We start from the raw sequence: 16,160 nt of genomic DNA, 5'->3' as shown, positions 1-16,160 counted from the left end.
TCCGATAGTTATCAACAGCATTTGAACGCAGCAGAGCCGTCTGCGCGCCAAACGACAGCGCAGCACTTCTTAAACTTCATATATCATACTTCTTATACTTCATATATTATACTTCCTATCTTCAGTCTACGAGCCCTCCATAGAAAAACATAAAGAGAGCAAGCTAGCTGGAGAGTGACCAGCAAACCGCAGTTTAAAACAGAGGACTGTTGCTATGTTCAGCAATAAGTCTGCCTGGTTTTCCAGCAGTGTGCCACAGGCACGTCATAACTTTTGGAGTAAGTAACGCTGACCTATCCTTACTATTATCACTGCTAAGTAATGCTACTGTAACTGTATTTATACATTCAGCTAGTGAGTGACATTAGGTCATGAAATAAGCTATTAGGACACCATTTCTTACGGAGATGCTGCCACAGCATGTTAGCATTGTAACAGAACAATACTCGGTAGTTTGATCTTGTTTTTTGCTCACAACACGACGTGATATCTCGTAGTATTGGAGGGTGGGACTGTTGCTGGTTGGAGAACAGCAGATTACCTTTTCAGTGAGGATGCTGCATGTGCTGATACACTGAGGTGAGTGTGATGATGCTGGAAAGCTGCACATTTATCAACATTTATCCTCCCGCAGATCACTTGTGAGTCATTTTATCTATAATCCCCTACAAGCTTTCAGTTGTACATTTTCACATTTTCATTTTTAACGATGTCTTTATACTATTGTACCGCGTTCATGCACCAATCACCAAGTCAAATTCATTGTATGTGCCGACACACTTGACATTAAACTGCTTCTGATTCTTCTGACTCCTTCTATACTTTCCCATCTGTTTTTCAGGATATTTGAGAGCAAAGATTGTCTTTGGAACAAGGTTGTGGTTTTTCACAGCTTGTTTCTGTCTGCCTGTGAGAAGCGGCAGAGTGTGAGGTCTGTGTGCATTGGTCATTATGTGCTGCCTCCGGCCTCAGTACAGGAGGGTGAGCACTAACACATTTATTGATTTGTTGTAAACCATAATAAATCAGTGGGTCCCAACCTCGGGGCCAAGACCAGCAATGAGGTCCCAAGATAAGACTGATTAACAAAATAGGATATGTTTATATTTTTGCAGATTTTGTTTCTTTTCTAATGTTGAATACTGGATCGTTTTTAACTCTTCAGGTGTCTTAAAAACTATTCAAAGAGACTAGTCACCCTTGGTTTGAACCTCTCGCAACTCACAGACACAGTCAACTTGTTATAAAGGGTCATTGGCTCATTCAGAACATATGGGATCCACTCTTAACGATTTATTCATTTCAAAGCGAACCAGTTTTACCAATTATAACCCATACAACGTTCTGTGTTATGACTTTAGAGGTGAGACACGTGGTTGGGAGGTTGATTTGGGAGTGTGAGGATGAGCAGTCGGTGGCAAAGGTAAATACAACGGGCGAATATAATACACACATCACGTAGCCTAAATCACTTCATCACTTATAGTTGGACTTCCTTTGTTTTTACAGGGTTTCCATACGAGTTTTACTATCCAGACAGAAGATGAATCCTGTGAAGTCAGCAGAAGCGAGTATGTGGAGTTTCTACTGTAAATATTTAATATTGGTTCTAAATCAATTGCAAACTGTCCACTAAATGAAGTAAGTCCCTATTACTCCTTTGGCAGCTCTGAAGCACCTGACACAGATGCATCAGAAAGTGAAGCCCCTCTGCATGCTCATCATCCAGTTAGTAACACGCTCTCAGGTCAGACATGTAACATAATTCACTGTATGTTTGACAAAATGATTGTCCTGTTTCTAATCAGAAAATATTAGACAATTCACCTGTAATGAAGGTCTTAGATTATTGTTGAGTGTGTTAACATAACACCATTTTCTTCTGTACAGGGTATGTCAGCATTGACAAGCTGCAGAAATATTCAGGTGATCTGTGTGATTTCCACCCCGGATGTTTCAGATGCTCCAACCGTAAAGCCCACTGCTGCCTGCCGCACGCATAAGCAAAGCAGAGGAAGAACATGTTAAAGAACAAGTAGTTGTGCCATTCACACAGTCAGTTGAGTTATTTTCTTTGTTTAGTTGTTTGCATTGCCTTCTTGCACTGCAGTGTCGCTGTATACACTGACATAAAATAAATCAGTCTCACATCAGTGTGAGATCTGTAATTGATTTATTCCTCTAACATTGTCTCTATTTTTTCATGTTGCACAATGAAAAGAGCCATATCTGAAGAAGGCAAATGTTACACATGGGTCCACATTTGCAATTACATCATTTCTTACATCTGCAAAATCCATCTTGCTGTTCAGTTTGTGGTGTGACAGCGGGGTGCCTCCAGTAGAGTTAAATCTGTGTTGTCAACTAACATTCTTTAACTTGTCTGTAGTCACAGTTTAGTAAATAGTACTTCTCTAAGTAAGAAAGTCTGACTCACCAGCAATGACTGCATTGCTGTTTATTAACAGACTTCATAGCCCTATGTAGTTTTATATCACCAGTTGGCAGCCTCAGAATGCTAGAAAACATCAAACTACTCATTTAGTGCACTACTAATGAGGTGTATTCGGGTCAAAGCTATTATTTATTTGTTTGTCGTCCATTAAATGGATAGTGTACAAACGAATACCATAATGGGAATGCTTTACAGTTATTTACTATTTGTTTATAGGAACACTTTCTCAATTGTTTTGTCTCAAAGATGTTTGAATTTTATTTGGAAACTTCAACAATAAAAAAAACGAGTACATAGTTTTCAGGGAAAACCTTGAGGATTAAATAAATAAACTGTTGCCATATTTTGAGAAATATTTTACAAAAACATGGCAGTGGAGTCAGCCAATCGTGTCGGACTGAGACGACACAGAGGGGTTTTATGCTAATTACATCACGGCATATCGATGATGAGGGCTCAATGGCAACGTATAGTCAATATCAACGTCATGTACAACTACGTCAAAGTAGTATCGAGCCGGAGAAGGAGTTATAATAATGTAATGAGTGCAGTTAAATTCATTTTACGTGGAGCGGTCACCCCTACAAAGTGGACTCTTCCACGGGGGCATTGGCCAATCCATGCTTTGTTTTGGTACCAGCCCCTCTGTCAGGAAAGTGAAGCCTGCATGCGGTGTTTCTGTACTTTGACACTTACCAGACAAGAAGAGAGATCCCTCCCTGGACTCGGTTCACCCGTCTGCTGCTTCTTCTTCTTCTTCTTCACCCCGTTGTGTCCGCTCAGTGTTGCATCTGTCATGGCGGAGGAGAATCTGTCCGTGGTGCTGCACGTACAGGGAGACCTCCGGCTGGTAGGAAACTGATCTCAAACATTCACCATTTGCACTAATGCTAGTTACAGTCTGTGTGGATTTAACTGACTGCAAACTTCTTTTTTTGTATTTTGTTTATTTTCCTCAGGAAAAGCGCCCCATCCCGGAGCCAGGACCTAATGGTATGGTTGAGCTGCAATTTACAATTGTATAGTTTACCAACAAGCATTTCAAAATATGTGAATATGATGTACATGCTTTGCAAGGTTATAATAAGTTGAATTAATTACATTTAATGCAATCCAATTAACCTGGGTACTTTGTTTGAGCTTGCTATATTTTCTTATAAGAATATATTCTAAACTGAAGGTGTAAAAACACATTTCCTTTTCACTTTGGTCAGTAGTTAACCTCAAGATAATACTGAATTGCCATTGTGTTTCACTTCATTCACATTTGAAATGCTGAACAAATCAAGCGGATGTAAAACATGATTCAGAGGTCTGGGATCATGCCGGTCTGTATCTTTCTGTGACAAGGTGACACAATGTGCATACCCTTAGTCAGTACTGAACTCTGTCTTGTGTGTCATGTTTTGCACGCAGAGGTTTTGCTCCAAATGCACTCTGTAGGAATCTGTGGATCCGATGTTCACTACTGGCAGCACGGACGAATTGGGGACTTTGTGGTCACAAAACCGATGGTGTTGGGGCACGAGGGGTCGGGGCGGGTGGTGAAGGTCGGATCAGCGGTCAAGCACCTTGAAGTAGGTAAGTGGGTGAGCACTACAGAAATCTGCCATTTCAAAAGATATTTATAATTCACAAAAATGTTTGCTTCTGTCAACTCTGGTTCTTTGTCAAAGCATTAAAACATGCATTCATGGCACTGTGACTTCATATACTGTTCATCATTTTGATGCAATGTCTCACTTAGTCCTTACATTTACATTTACATTTTATATTACATTTTTATGATATTGAAATCAAGTTCCAGTGTTCCCGTAGGCTTACAGCTTTTGGAGGGGGGGGGGGACAGGACACCGACACCGTCACAAACACTTCAAGGAATCATGTTGTTGACTTGCAGGGAGACTATAAATGGCCTGTTTATGCTGTCTACATATTCGACAGAACATTCCTAAAACCCAAAAGAAAACTGAAATAATGCCCTATTCATTCTCTGTATCTATCTATCTATCTAATCAGTCCATTTATTTATGTACGTATTTACTTACTTACTTATTTACTTAGGCTACTTACTTACCAAGATCAGTCTTGTACAGCCAGACAACCGGGGGTGGGGGGGGGCGGGGCGTGCAGCACTAGTCTGTACTTGGACCCGCAGCAGGAGAGCTACTCCGGTTGCATCTTCACCACATGGGAGCGTTTAAAAAACGCAGATATTGTTGTCTGCTTTTCAGGTGGTTGACGAGACATGTTTTCCGACACGCGCTCTCTGTCCGCTGGTGGGAGTGTGCTCATCTGTGTATGCGTGTATGCGTGTGTGTGTGTGTGTCTGTGTGTGCGCACCGGGGCGGAACTCCGCCGTGCGCGATACAGAGAGCAGAGGAGAATTGTACACGCGCGACCATGTAGAGCCATATGTCATGCCGTCGTGTAAATAAGATAAATAACATAAGGCTATTTAGTTTGTTTAATAAAAGAACAAGGTATAGGAAAGGGAACCTTAAAATGACTTCTGTTGTGATCTGGCGTTATATAGAAAACAAAATCAACGCCACCTTCAAGTGGGGGCGGAGGGTGCCGTTGGGGGGGCGGGGCCCCCCTAATACAATGGTAGGGGAAACACTGAGTTCACTCTCAGCCACATAGAGTTATCTGGACAAAGTCAACTTCAGTCTATTTTTTAGGTGACAGAGTGGCCATTGAGCCTGGCGCACCCCGCGAGATGGACGAGTTCTTCAAAAATGGACGATATAACTTGTCTCCTACAATCTTCTTCTGTGCCACTCCCCCCGACGATGGGAATCTCTGCCGATACTACAAACACAGTGCCAACTTCTGTTACAAGTAACAGTTTTTCTCACGATTGTAATGGCTTTGCACCAGAGATTATCTAACAATTTAGTGATCTCCTGTCTGCCAACTGACTCTCTTGCCTAACTTTGCATGTATCCCCTTTCTTCTTCTTCTTTTCTCTCTCTGTGTCTTTTTATTCAACCGTCCAGGTTGCCTGATAATGTGACATTTGAGGAGGGAGCCCTAATCGAACCTCTCTCTGTGGGGATCCACGCCTGTCGCAGAGCCGGTGTAACCCTCGGCAGCACCGTGCTCATCTGTGGCGCAGGTAAAAATGAGCCCAAACTATTAAACTAACACAATTAAACAAGTAAAACAATTCCATCAAAAAGATACTGCAGGCTGTCTCTCAGGACAATAATCTAGTTCTACATACATCAGTGGGTGTAGTTGCAGAGGTGAGAATCATTCTGGCACAGCAGAACTTGAGTGAGTGGAAAACTACTGAACCTTGACACTCCTTGGGAGACATTTCATAATTAACTAATCCCTTATGCTGCAAAAACAAGCCCATGCTCATACGAGACACCTGCGTTGAGCATAACCAGGTGAACTTGTTTCTTATTGCTAAAAACACATCACGACATTGACTCCTTTTTAATTGTATCTGAACAGAACAAATTCTAACTTTTGTTCTCTTCCCACAGGACCTATTGGGTTGGTCTGTTTGCTTGTGGCCAAGGCGATGGGGGCCTCGCAGGTCGTCATCACCGGTAACACACACACACACACACACACACACACACACACACACCTTATAAACATCTATCTCAACCGAAGCGACACAACATGCATATTCTGGTGGCATCTTATCTCCAGGCTTTTCTTTTTGTCTCTTATCCACCTCTGCTGTGTTCAGATACATTACCCGAGCGTCTGACGATGGCCAAAGAGTTGGGTGCAGACTTCCAGCTGCAGGTGAAGAGAGGAGACGAACCTCAGCAGCTGGCCAAGAGCGTAGAGTACCAGCTGGGCGCTCAGCCTCACGTTACTATCGAATGCTGTGGTGTGGAGAGCAGCATTCAAACTGCCATCTATGTATGTGACTACTCAGTGGAGACCATTTAATGTTCTATTCAGAGTTATGAAGTAGCTCTGCACAAAGTATAGACAATATTACATTTACTCAGGTACTGTACTACTTTTTTAAATACTTGTACTTTAGTTGACTGTTTCCATTTCATGCAACATTATACTTCAACTCCACTACAGCTCACCTATTTGACAGCTTTAGCTACTTGTTACTTTACATATCTTTCAACGATTTTAAAATATTTTGCGCTGTTACAGATTAATTAATGAATGAAATACTCACTGTGGCATTTTTTGGTTTTCAGTTTTGATACTTTGAAGTATTTTGCCAGTAATACTTTCATACATTTTGAATGCAGGTCTTAAACTTCTAATGGGAGAATTTTTACATTCTGGTTTTGCTGTTTTTACTTAAGTAAAGAGTCTGAATACTTTCTAATTATAGTACCACATACTTGGTCCACTATGAAGCATAAAGAGTTTCACTATCTGAATACCTATAATATAATCCAAGTTATATATGTGTATATATATATATTTGTTTTCCTGCCAGGCAACACGTTCAGGAGGCGTGGTGGCATTGGTGGGTGTCGGCCCTCAGATGGTCACTGTTCCTCTGATCCATGCTGCCTTAAGAGAAGTGGACATCAGAGGAGTTTTCCGCTACTGCAACACGTAAGAAACAATCCATCAGTTGCCCTTTTTTGTTCTGTAATCAGATGTTTAAAGCAAAGCTGGAAGCTGTTCCACTTGAGAGTAATATTTCATTTATTCAATAATAAATTAGATATTAAAATGAATTGATCTAATCATTTATGTCTCTCGCTGAAGCTCAATTCAATCCGTAACTATTATTAGGCATCACAGAGATTGAACTGGAGTAAACGGATTGTCAATCTGTGTTGCAGCTGGCCGATGGCCATAGCCATGTTGGCGTCAGGTAAAGTGAACGTGAAGCCCATCGTGACCCACCGTTTTCCTCTGGAGCAGGCAGCCCAGGCCTTTGAGACCACACTGCAGGGTCTCGGGATAAAGGTCATGTTGAAGTGTGACCAGAATGACCAGAAGCCCTGATCCAACCCGCCGCAGTGAAACAAACCTGACCTAGCTGAGAGCGACTCAGCATAACAAGTAGGCATAAACATAAAGCGGACATTGACCCTAAGAAAGATAAGATAACCGAGCCGGTACAAAGACACAGACTGATAACAGCTGTGTATACTGACTGCAGGTCAGAGATGTAACGAGCATCAAATGGTACCAGTGATAATGTCATGATGCTCAACTTTGTATGTTAAACAACTTTTTAGTCGTTTTAGGGTTGTACAATTTGTTCAATTTTAAATGTATGCTCATTTTACATATGGCTTCTGTAGTAAAATAAAATCCTTAAAGAATAAAATTTAGATATATGTGGCTTTTTATTTCATTTTCACAGAACCAGCACTACCTAACAGCAGACATTAGGGGGAACTAGAGGCTCAAAGTGGAAACGTATAGCAATGTCTTTGACCCAATTCTCTACTCTATACTATCAGTACACAATATGTACTGTATACTAGTCGTTGAAGTATACCTTTTGTGAGTATACAAGAAACAACATAATTTACCATTATTAACTAATAACTAAAGTATCAATCAAATTGATCTTTAGAAAATGTGCAAGGTGGGCTTTAAAATGCCTCTGAGGTCTTCTAAGACCTGCACACTCAAAAATCAAAGTGTTGTTAACTGACATATCTGAGTTCTGAGATAAGTAAGTTCTTTACTCTCCAATGTGAACACAACATATTCAAAACCTGTTTAGGATTACGCATTATCAGCACTTACACCGTGTGTCCCAATTCCACACTATGACTGGAAACAAAACAAGAGAAAAAATGCTTTGTTAGTTTCTTTCTGAAGTCATCTTACCTTCTGCAATGCATGTGTTTGCATCTGTGAATAGCTCCTCTGATTCCGAATATATATAAAAAAGCTAATTATAGTTAGTATGTAGTGTGATTGTGACATCTAGTAAATCCTACAATGAAAATCAGACTGAATTCAGAATTTTACTGAAAGTCTAAAATTGTGAGACAATAAGTTTTGACTCATCAGTACTTTTATTTTTTCTCACGTCAAACTTTTTTTGTTACCTATTTTTTTTTTCTTCTTCTTTTCTGGCAGCAATGGGCTTCCATACAAAACAGGCTGATCATGAAAATACATTGTTCCAGTCTGTGGCCAGGCAACACTTCCATACAGCAAATTCAACCTTATTGAGAAGCAGTTTGTTAGAATCCGTTTGATCCAGTCCAACAAAACCAGCCGGGTTTAGCGCAGATTTTATTTTCTTGCCACAATGACATGAAACTACTTCACGAGGCATGCACACAGATAATGCTCAGGTGGTCAAAATGTACTACAATGCATTGTAAAACCTTTACCCAGCGGTTAGGCTTGTTTCTGTCACAGTGTGTGATTCACAGTTCTCTCTTTCCCTCTCAAGGATAAAAGCCAACATACAGGTGGGGACATGTTTGCAGTGACTAAACCTGTGTTTTTAGTTTTGTTTTTTTAACATGAGCACAATACTAGACGAGTTCTCTTTATGTACAGACATTCTAATACTGCTTATGGCAATGGGACAGCTCACACAACACAGTTACATTCACAATCCACTCATAGTATGCATGAGTTTCAGTCAGGAACACTAAAGATGAACATACAGTAGAGTAGCACACAAAAGAAACTTCATTTTCATACGTGTGACGTTGATATCAAAAGCATAGTTGATGCATGTTAATAGTTTTACTCGGTTGCTTGTTATTTAAATGTGTGTGAGTGTTTGTACATGAGATTTATAAAAGACTCCAGAGATTGAACTCTTGTATTGCCGTAAAATGAAGAAAATGAAAAGGATATGGCGTTTCTCCCATAAACCCCTGCTGCGAGCATTGGTTTGATTCACATGTACATTATATCAACGTAGCATATTTAAACCCAACATTTCAGACACTTAACTCATTCACTGGCGACTATGATTTCAGGCATTTAATTGTGTCTTTGCCATCGTCACAGACCATTTCAATTCAACAGCGAGATTCAATAAATATTTACAATGCAGCTGTGGCTCCTCCCCATCCCCCACCGCCTTCACCTGCAATATTAGCAAAATATGTATTTACATGAGAAATAAATAAACAGAGAAGAAAATGAAACTATACAAGAAGTATAGTAGAAGTATCATATTGCATTACATGAGTATAAAAAATAAATTGTGACGCTTTCGCTTGATAAGTCCGTCCACACGATCTCACGGAAGTGACACGGAAAAGCACTGACAGGACAAATAAATAACACACACACACACACACACAGTCTCTTCAGCTGGTCAGATGGAAAAATCTCATGTCAATAAAATGGCTGTTGCATGTTAAGCACAGACAAGGAAGAGATGATGAAGAATTGAAGTGATCATCTCAAACAAAAAGAAACAAAAGAGAAATGAATTGACAGGGAGAAGCAATCCTCCCCCAAGTCACTGGTCCGCTTGGTTTGCCCCGTAAGTTAACCAGCCAATCACAGCGGGCATCCTGTCCTGTGGAGCGGCCCCTGGCCATCGTTCATATGTACATTGGTGTCTCCTGTCCTGTTAGAAGTCTGAACATGGCTGCTGGCATGGTCTTCATGTGAATCTGTCAAAAAAAAACAATCTCAATTAAAAGGCCAAACATACAGAGTATATTTTCACATTTCAAGCTCTAGATGATTGTGTGTGTATTATTTGTATGTAAGGTCCATTTAAATTAGAGGTTGACCAGCAGTGGATTTTTAAAGGTCAATATAATAATAACGTTTGGAGCAGGGAAAAAAAGTACATCTACTCAAGTACCATACTTAGGTATAATTTCGAGGTACTTTACTCTAGTATTTCCATTTAATGTAACTTTAGACTTTATTTGACAGTTAGATATTAGTTACTCTTAACATAAAGAAAAACATATGATGTAATGCAGTATTCATTAGCCGCCCTAGATGATGGTTTTAAAGTAAAACCAAAGCTGGAAACAGTGCTACTGTACTTTTGTCTGACTCTCCTTGTGTACGTTTTAAATCTTGATTCATCGCCTGGTTTCTATAAAGAGGACTTAAATTAGTCCGCTATGCAACATAAAAAGTTGTGTAAAATCAATGGCCACTGAACAAGATATACTGACCAGCATGCAGTAGGCCGACCGTTAAAAAAGGTAAATGCATGTGACAGCTGGGTGAGAGGAACGACCTCAGCGGAGATTTCGATTCTGCCTGTGTAGCGATTAGTGAAAGCAGTACATCATTTCAAACACAGCCTCAGACTCGTGCTCCACGCAGAGAATAACTTGACAAATCCTTCACATTTAAAAGCTTCAATAGGTTGAAGCCATCCTTCCGCAACAGAAACTTATATTTTCACACATTTTTGCAAGTGTGTACATTCGTATGTTATTGTGTGTATGTGTTTGTGTGCATCAGTTTAACCTCGCCAACAGAGTTTGAGAGGGCCTGGACAATCTTCTCATGTGCTGTGGCCACCACACTCTGCCCATTGATCTCTATGATCCTGTGGCCCACACGGACCCCACCTCGCTCAGCAATGCCTCCTCGCATCAGACTGCATATCTGACAAAACACGCGAAAGGAAACGGACTATAAGCATAATAATATGCTGATGAATGCTACTAGAAGGGTAAAATGTCTGCAACGATACAGTGATGACATCGGGAAAATGAGGCTGTGAGGCTGGGAATTTACATCTAAAAGAAAATGATCAAATGGAAAACTGCACATTACATCCTCCCTAAAATAATGGAATTATTTATTTATTCATTTTTTTAGCAGAGAACATATTTGGTGTACAAATATTGTGCAAGGCAAAACATGAATTTATCATAATGCTGCAAATGATACAGTGTTTCTTCAGAGTGTTCAATAAAGAGAAATAAAATAATGAGCAGATTATTCTAAACTGAGACAGGAATGTGAAACAAGGACATGATGTAAGGTAAGCAATACAAAATATACCATGCTTAACATCAAAGATAACAATATATCTAAGAGAGAAACACAATCACGCAGTGCATTTTGATAATGTTTTGAAAAATGACATTTTGTTAATATTCCAAATATAAAACCTACAAGTCAGAATCATACTTACAATGCCGTTCTGGACACTGAAGCCCAGCTGATACTTTAGATCTGGTCTCTTAATGAGGACGGTGGTAACAGGAGGGCAACTGACAATGTTCATTTTCACCTGAACCTGGTTCTTCAAGCCCTGAAACGCAGAGAGACACTCAAACTTAAAAAAAGCTTGTTCATTTTCATGGAAATGATGTGGTTTAGACCGGTGTTTGATTACTATTTAATTCACAGCTTCAGTGTCTCTGTACCTTAATGATTCCCTGACAGGTGGCGAGTGGCAGCCCCACTAGGCTGGTGTTGTTGATGGACATGATCTGGTCTCCGATGCTGAGCTTGCCAGAGCGAGCCGCTGGCCCGCCGTTCATCATGTTGGCTAAGATCACTGTGGGTAGAATGGAGCCCCAGCCGGACTCCACAATCACCACACCCAGGATCTCCCCTTTACTCTTCTCCAGCTGCAGCTGTGGAGACGAGACAGATTGTTGGTCGCTTTCATGTTTCATCATGCACAGAAACTGACCATAATTTAAACAATACTGACCGATTTCAGCCTATAACAGTGCTATGACACTAACATTTCATCAGTTTTGTCTTTTTTCTTTATCTGAAAAAGACGCAGGTGTCAGCGTGCTTGGGACTTTTTTCCCCTCCACCAGACAAGCACCAGATTCAGCTACATTCAACTCACTTCCACCTAAAACAATATGATTTCTTTGCGATACCTGTTTTCTAGCTCCCTTCCAGTGATCAGAGCAGAGATCTGTGGTATAACAGCAGGTCTGGAGCTCAGAGGGTACAGCTGGGGGATATCACGATACATACAGTAACATGAGACCATAGGAAGTTGTGTTCGTCATTTCCCCTTTTCCCAAATCGTTTAAGCCGAATGTCACAATTCCCGAGTTGATTGGAGAGTCGGAGCCACAACTATATCATACATTGATTTCCACACCATCTCAATGAACAGTTTTAAACATAGAAATAGAACAGGAGTAGAACAGACATTGAAGTGTTTGCCGTGGTCATTTGACGAGGTCAAAAGAAAACTGTGATTGTTGTTTTTATGGTGACAACACAGGTCAGTGTGTCTTTAACGTGGGTTGCTAAGCCAAGCAAGCCCAGTTTTCCCATCACTACAAATGACTCACGAGCCTCTAATATAGCAGCTGCGTGGTGGTGCCCATGCTGCCTCTCTGCTCATCCAGCAGAAACTGTTTCACGGTTTCTAATCCTCCAAAAGCCTCCAGTAATGCTTTCAGGGCATAGTGTAAAAAAAACACGCTAGCGTTGACATGTTCCGAGTAGATGTTACTGTACCACCTGCCTCTGAATCGGTCTAATTAGTGAACAGCTACTGTATACTTGTGTGTTTCTCTCATGGCCCTGCAGCATACATGTTAAGTCTCACAGTTCTTATATTCTTGTTTTGTTTCCTGCACCGACACAAACCAACAAACCAGCAGAAAAAAAATCGTTCAGTTGTAAGAAGCACACGTGTTTAATGCACGCTTAACATAGACCAACCTCTTTGCAGTTTTCAGAGTTGGAGAAGTGAATGAGGTCGTCATTGTACATCTCCTGGGTGTTGATGATATCGCTGTACTCCTTCTGACTCAGGTCCTCGGGGTTAATGCCATTGGCTCTCAGGAACTCCTGGTAAGCTACGCTGAACGCCTGACCGATGGACTGAGCGATAAGCTGGGCCTGCAAAACAGAAAAGGCAGGAATCATGACAGAAACATGTGTTTGTGATCCTGTTTTGTTAGATCCACAAACAACAACACAGTGGGAAAAAAGAGCATCCTGTGGCATCAAACAAAGTGGCATTGAGGTTGCCAAGAATATGTAAAGCCATAATATAAATTGATTTTTGCTTAACCTATTTCCCATTAAAAGAGGAGAGCAGACAACCAACCTGTGATTGAGAATGTAAAAAAACTAGTCAATAAGAGCAGAAATCGATCGCTAGATAACTGGTTGAAAACCTGACCAAATCAAAGAGAGAAATATCTTAATATTAACACTTCCAGGATCGATGTGTCTTATATGAAAAAAATGATTGTAACCATGTCCATTTTTATGTAATTAATAGTGTTCGAATCTAATTTAAACATGACAGGTGGTATTGATACAGGTGATTTAGGGCTGTGGGGGCTGAGTGGGAAAAATGATTGGAAACCGCTGCTTTATAGTACCCTCCATTCAAAAACACGAATGTTTTCTACCAAGACAGGTATAAGTTGTAAATAAGTGAAATTAGTCAAACGTGTAAAAGTGAAAAATGAAAACCTGAAGCCTTATCTTGGCTGTGAGAGATAAGATAGATCATGAGAATAAAGAGGATACGCATTTTGCAAGCTCTTCTTATTTTCTTGTTTAATTGAATCCTACAATTGAATATAAATCTCTTGCAGCATTTGCAGACGTTCAAGGCCCAAACTCTCAAAATCAATATACTGTGAATTAGTTTTGCAGAACAACAAAAAGCAAAAAAAACAAAAAAAAAACACAGGCAAACACTGATTAAAGCCAGCAGAGCTACAATAACAGAAACAGTTTATAAGTTGATGGATGAGCGGCTGAATGCTTCTATTATAACTCTGGCCGCCCTTTAAAACCTGGCAGCAGAAATTAGACGAAGAGAGGACAGATTGGAGTCCAGCCTTTATACTGACTGGCACAGACACTCAGTCGTTGGCTCCTCAGTGCAACATTGTTCACGTTGCCAAGTCTTGCTGAATCTGCTTCAACAAGACAAGCAGCAGCTCTGTGAGTTAAAAAAAAATGCCCAGCCAATTTACATAATTTCATGTCAGAGGGTTACTCTATTTAGCTATTAAAAGTTGCAAAACAACATTTCTTTTTGAATTTCTATATATTTGTGACAATGTGGCACAAACTTGAAAATAACAACATTCAGAATAACAAATCAGAAATAATATCCGACAATCAAATAACACGTACGAAGCAATAAGTGTCATCTCTTTCTTATCTTTAGATGTTGGAGGACTCATCTACTGTACGATTACATAACGAGAGAAAAATAACCTTCAGTAACTGACATCTCGGTGACCTCTCACAGCCAGAGGGGTTTAAAGGTGTCGATTTCTCTCATAAACCCATTAACACACAGCAGGTTCGTGATCTTGAAAACACACAAAGGACTTACATCTTCCGACTCAAAGACATGGCATATCATCTTGTACTGCTTCTTTGCCTCGGGGGCCCCGGGCGTAGTTTCGATACAGTCCTGGGAGGCCGTGCGTGGCATCCGGCGCCTCGCCATCAGCACCACAATGTTCCCAATGTCAGCAATGTAGGAAATAGTACGGAGCGCGTTGTCCATCATTGTTTCCTGTTGACATATCAACCAAAAGCACCTACGTCAAATGCATCCTTTAAATGTCAACCCTGCTGTGTTTACAATACTCTACAGCCAACTGTATGACAGCACCTACTGTGTGTTAGTTTATATATGATATCATTTAATCATTTTAGATAAAGACATTTTGGATTCACAGCTGTGATCCCTGAACTCAAATGAAAAACCCGATTGGACCTAATATATGATAGCAAAAAATACATATATAATATATATCACAAAGACGATTTAGTGTCTCCAAACCAATTCCCAAAAAGCAGATGATATCATCAGTGCAGATCTTTAATCAGCGATTTCCAGTTAATGGAGATGACTCTGGTTCATTATTTTCATGCTACAGCGACTCAATAAAGTAAACCGCTAAACTACAAAAAGTTAACTATAACTGCAGCATAATATACATTGGATAGTAAAACAGTATTTGCTATAAATAAATTATGTCCCGGAGGGTCAAAAGCTGCAGACAATAAATAGACAAAAACTACATCACAATTAAACATTTTAACTGAGATGGAATATTTCCCCACAGTAAGGTTTCTTTTAGCGTTTCTTTAATACCACCATACTGTAGCTTTGAAAAATATGTTGTACGTGTAACTGGTAATCATCCTATTTCTGGCAACAGTCGGTTTCCTTTGATCAGCAATATTAGCAAATTAAAGCACCAGCGTGCAGCGGACTTGTTTCCTTTCTTTGTCAAAGCTGCGTGATCCTTTTAGGGCAGAGTGGGATGAAAGTACTGCTGATAGAAAACATGCAGGCCTACTTTTGATTGAATTCAAAACGACTGTATGATCTGATTATAGCCCAATGACGCCACGATGAATTAGATCTCCAGTACAGGTGCACACAAAACCCAGACGGGGTTTGGATATCAGAGTGTTTGTCTCGATGGAACAAAGTGATTTGAAATCATGTTTGTTCATTCAGTCAAACAATTGTCGCGTGTCATGATGTAGATTTTAACTATGGAACAGCAGTTTAGAGACGATGTGGATTTTTAAGGTGAATCTGCATGTTTGCTGAGAGGAACTTGTATTTGATCATGTTTTATGATAATATGCTAAATTAAATGTCACGTTCATGTCACATTCACTCCATTAATTCTGTCGAGTGGTTTTATTACAGTAGCCTAATTGTTGGCGATGCTCTAGCCCACCTTTGGAGTTGTTCTTATTATGAAGCAATGTCAGAAACCCCATGCAAGCTGCATGGAGCCTTCTAATTGTAGAATAATGTATTTTTTACTCAGAATCTCTCTCTCAACAGTGT

At 40.2% G+C, this 16,160-nt stretch overlaps 3 protein-coding genes across 3 annotated transcripts in view; 2 read left to right on the top strand and 1 right to left on the bottom strand.

Annotated features, from left to right (window-relative positions):
- Nucleotides 1-214: 214 nt before the first annotated feature.
- Nucleotides 215-2,003, top strand: terb2 (telomere repeat binding bouquet formation protein 2). Its single transcript, XM_031846366.1, has 7 exons — nucleotides 215-278; nucleotides 498-579; nucleotides 842-981; nucleotides 1,362-1,423; nucleotides 1,510-1,571; nucleotides 1,668-1,747; nucleotides 1,891-2,003. Exons 1-7 carry the CDS (start codon nucleotides 215-217, stop codon nucleotides 2,001-2,003), a joined length of 603 nt encoding a protein of 200 aa, XP_031702226.1.
- A 1,104-nt stretch (nucleotides 2,004-3,107) lies between these two features.
- Nucleotides 3,108-7,742, top strand: sord (sorbitol dehydrogenase). The gene is made up of 9 exons (XM_031846054.1): nucleotides 3,108-3,305; nucleotides 3,415-3,448; nucleotides 3,872-4,036; nucleotides 5,140-5,299; nucleotides 5,458-5,576; nucleotides 5,956-6,021; nucleotides 6,168-6,346; nucleotides 6,894-7,015; nucleotides 7,249-7,742. Exons 1-9 carry the CDS (start codon nucleotides 3,123-3,125, stop codon nucleotides 7,412-7,414), a joined length of 1,194 nt encoding a protein of 397 aa, XP_031701914.1. The 5' UTR covers nucleotides 3,108-3,122; the 3' UTR covers nucleotides 7,415-7,742.
- Nucleotides 7,743-8,651: 909 nt separating this feature from the next.
- apba2b (amyloid beta (A4) precursor protein-binding, family A, member 2b) overlaps nucleotides 8,652-16,160 on the bottom strand; it is a 53,773-nt gene continuing 46,264 nt past the window's right edge. Inside the window, exons 10-15 of the mRNA XM_031846055.1 lie at nucleotides 14,676-14,861; nucleotides 13,031-13,210; nucleotides 11,755-11,967; nucleotides 11,520-11,639; nucleotides 10,844-10,984; nucleotides 8,652-10,020 (exon numbers count right to left, since the gene is read on the bottom strand). Coding sequence (XP_031701915.1) covers nucleotides 9,949-10,020; nucleotides 10,844-10,984; nucleotides 11,520-11,639; nucleotides 11,755-11,967; nucleotides 13,031-13,210; nucleotides 14,676-14,861 — 912 coding nt within the window. The 3' untranslated portion in view covers nucleotides 8,652-9,948. The remainder of the gene's footprint in view (nucleotides 10,021-10,843; nucleotides 10,985-11,519; nucleotides 11,640-11,754; nucleotides 11,968-13,030; nucleotides 13,211-14,675; nucleotides 14,862-16,160) is intronic.

The sequence above is a fragment of the Anarrhichthys ocellatus genome, unplaced genomic scaffold, assembly GCF_004355925.1.
Source record: "Anarrhichthys ocellatus isolate YVR2014 unplaced genomic scaffold, GSC_Weel_1.0 scaffold6, whole genome shotgun sequence".
Lineage (NCBI taxonomy): Eukaryota > Metazoa > Chordata > Actinopteri > Perciformes > Anarhichadidae > Anarrhichthys > Anarrhichthys ocellatus.
This window is presented reverse-complemented; position numbering and strand designations above follow the sequence as displayed.

What these genes read in the sequence shown, in the direction of transcription:
- sord (XM_031846054.1), top strand. Translation starts at nt 3,123, where the DNA reads ATGCGGTGTTTCTGTACTTTGACACTTACCAGACAAGAAGAGAGATCC. An exon ending in AGTGCCAACTTCTGTTACAA is followed by an intron (nt 5,300 to 5,457) that starts GTAACAGTTTTT and finishes TCAACCGTCCAG; the next exon opens with GTTGCCTGATAATGTGACAT. An exon ending in CGTGCTCATCTGTGGCGCAG is followed by an intron (nt 5,577 to 5,955) that starts GTAAAAATGAGC and finishes CTCTTCCCACAG; the next exon opens with GACCTATTGGGTTGGTCTGT.
- terb2 (XM_031846366.1), top strand. Translation starts at nt 215, where the DNA reads ATGTTCAGCAATAAGTCTGCCTGGTTTTCCAGCAGTGTGCCACAGGCA. An exon ending in TGTGAAGTCAGCAGAAGCGA is followed by an intron (nt 1,572 to 1,667) that starts GTATGTGGAGTT and finishes CTCCTTTGGCAG; the next exon opens with CTCTGAAGCACCTGACACAG. An exon ending in AGTTAGTAACACGCTCTCAG is followed by an intron (nt 1,748 to 1,890) that starts GTCAGACATGTA and finishes TCTTCTGTACAG; the next exon opens with GGTATGTCAGCATTGACAAG.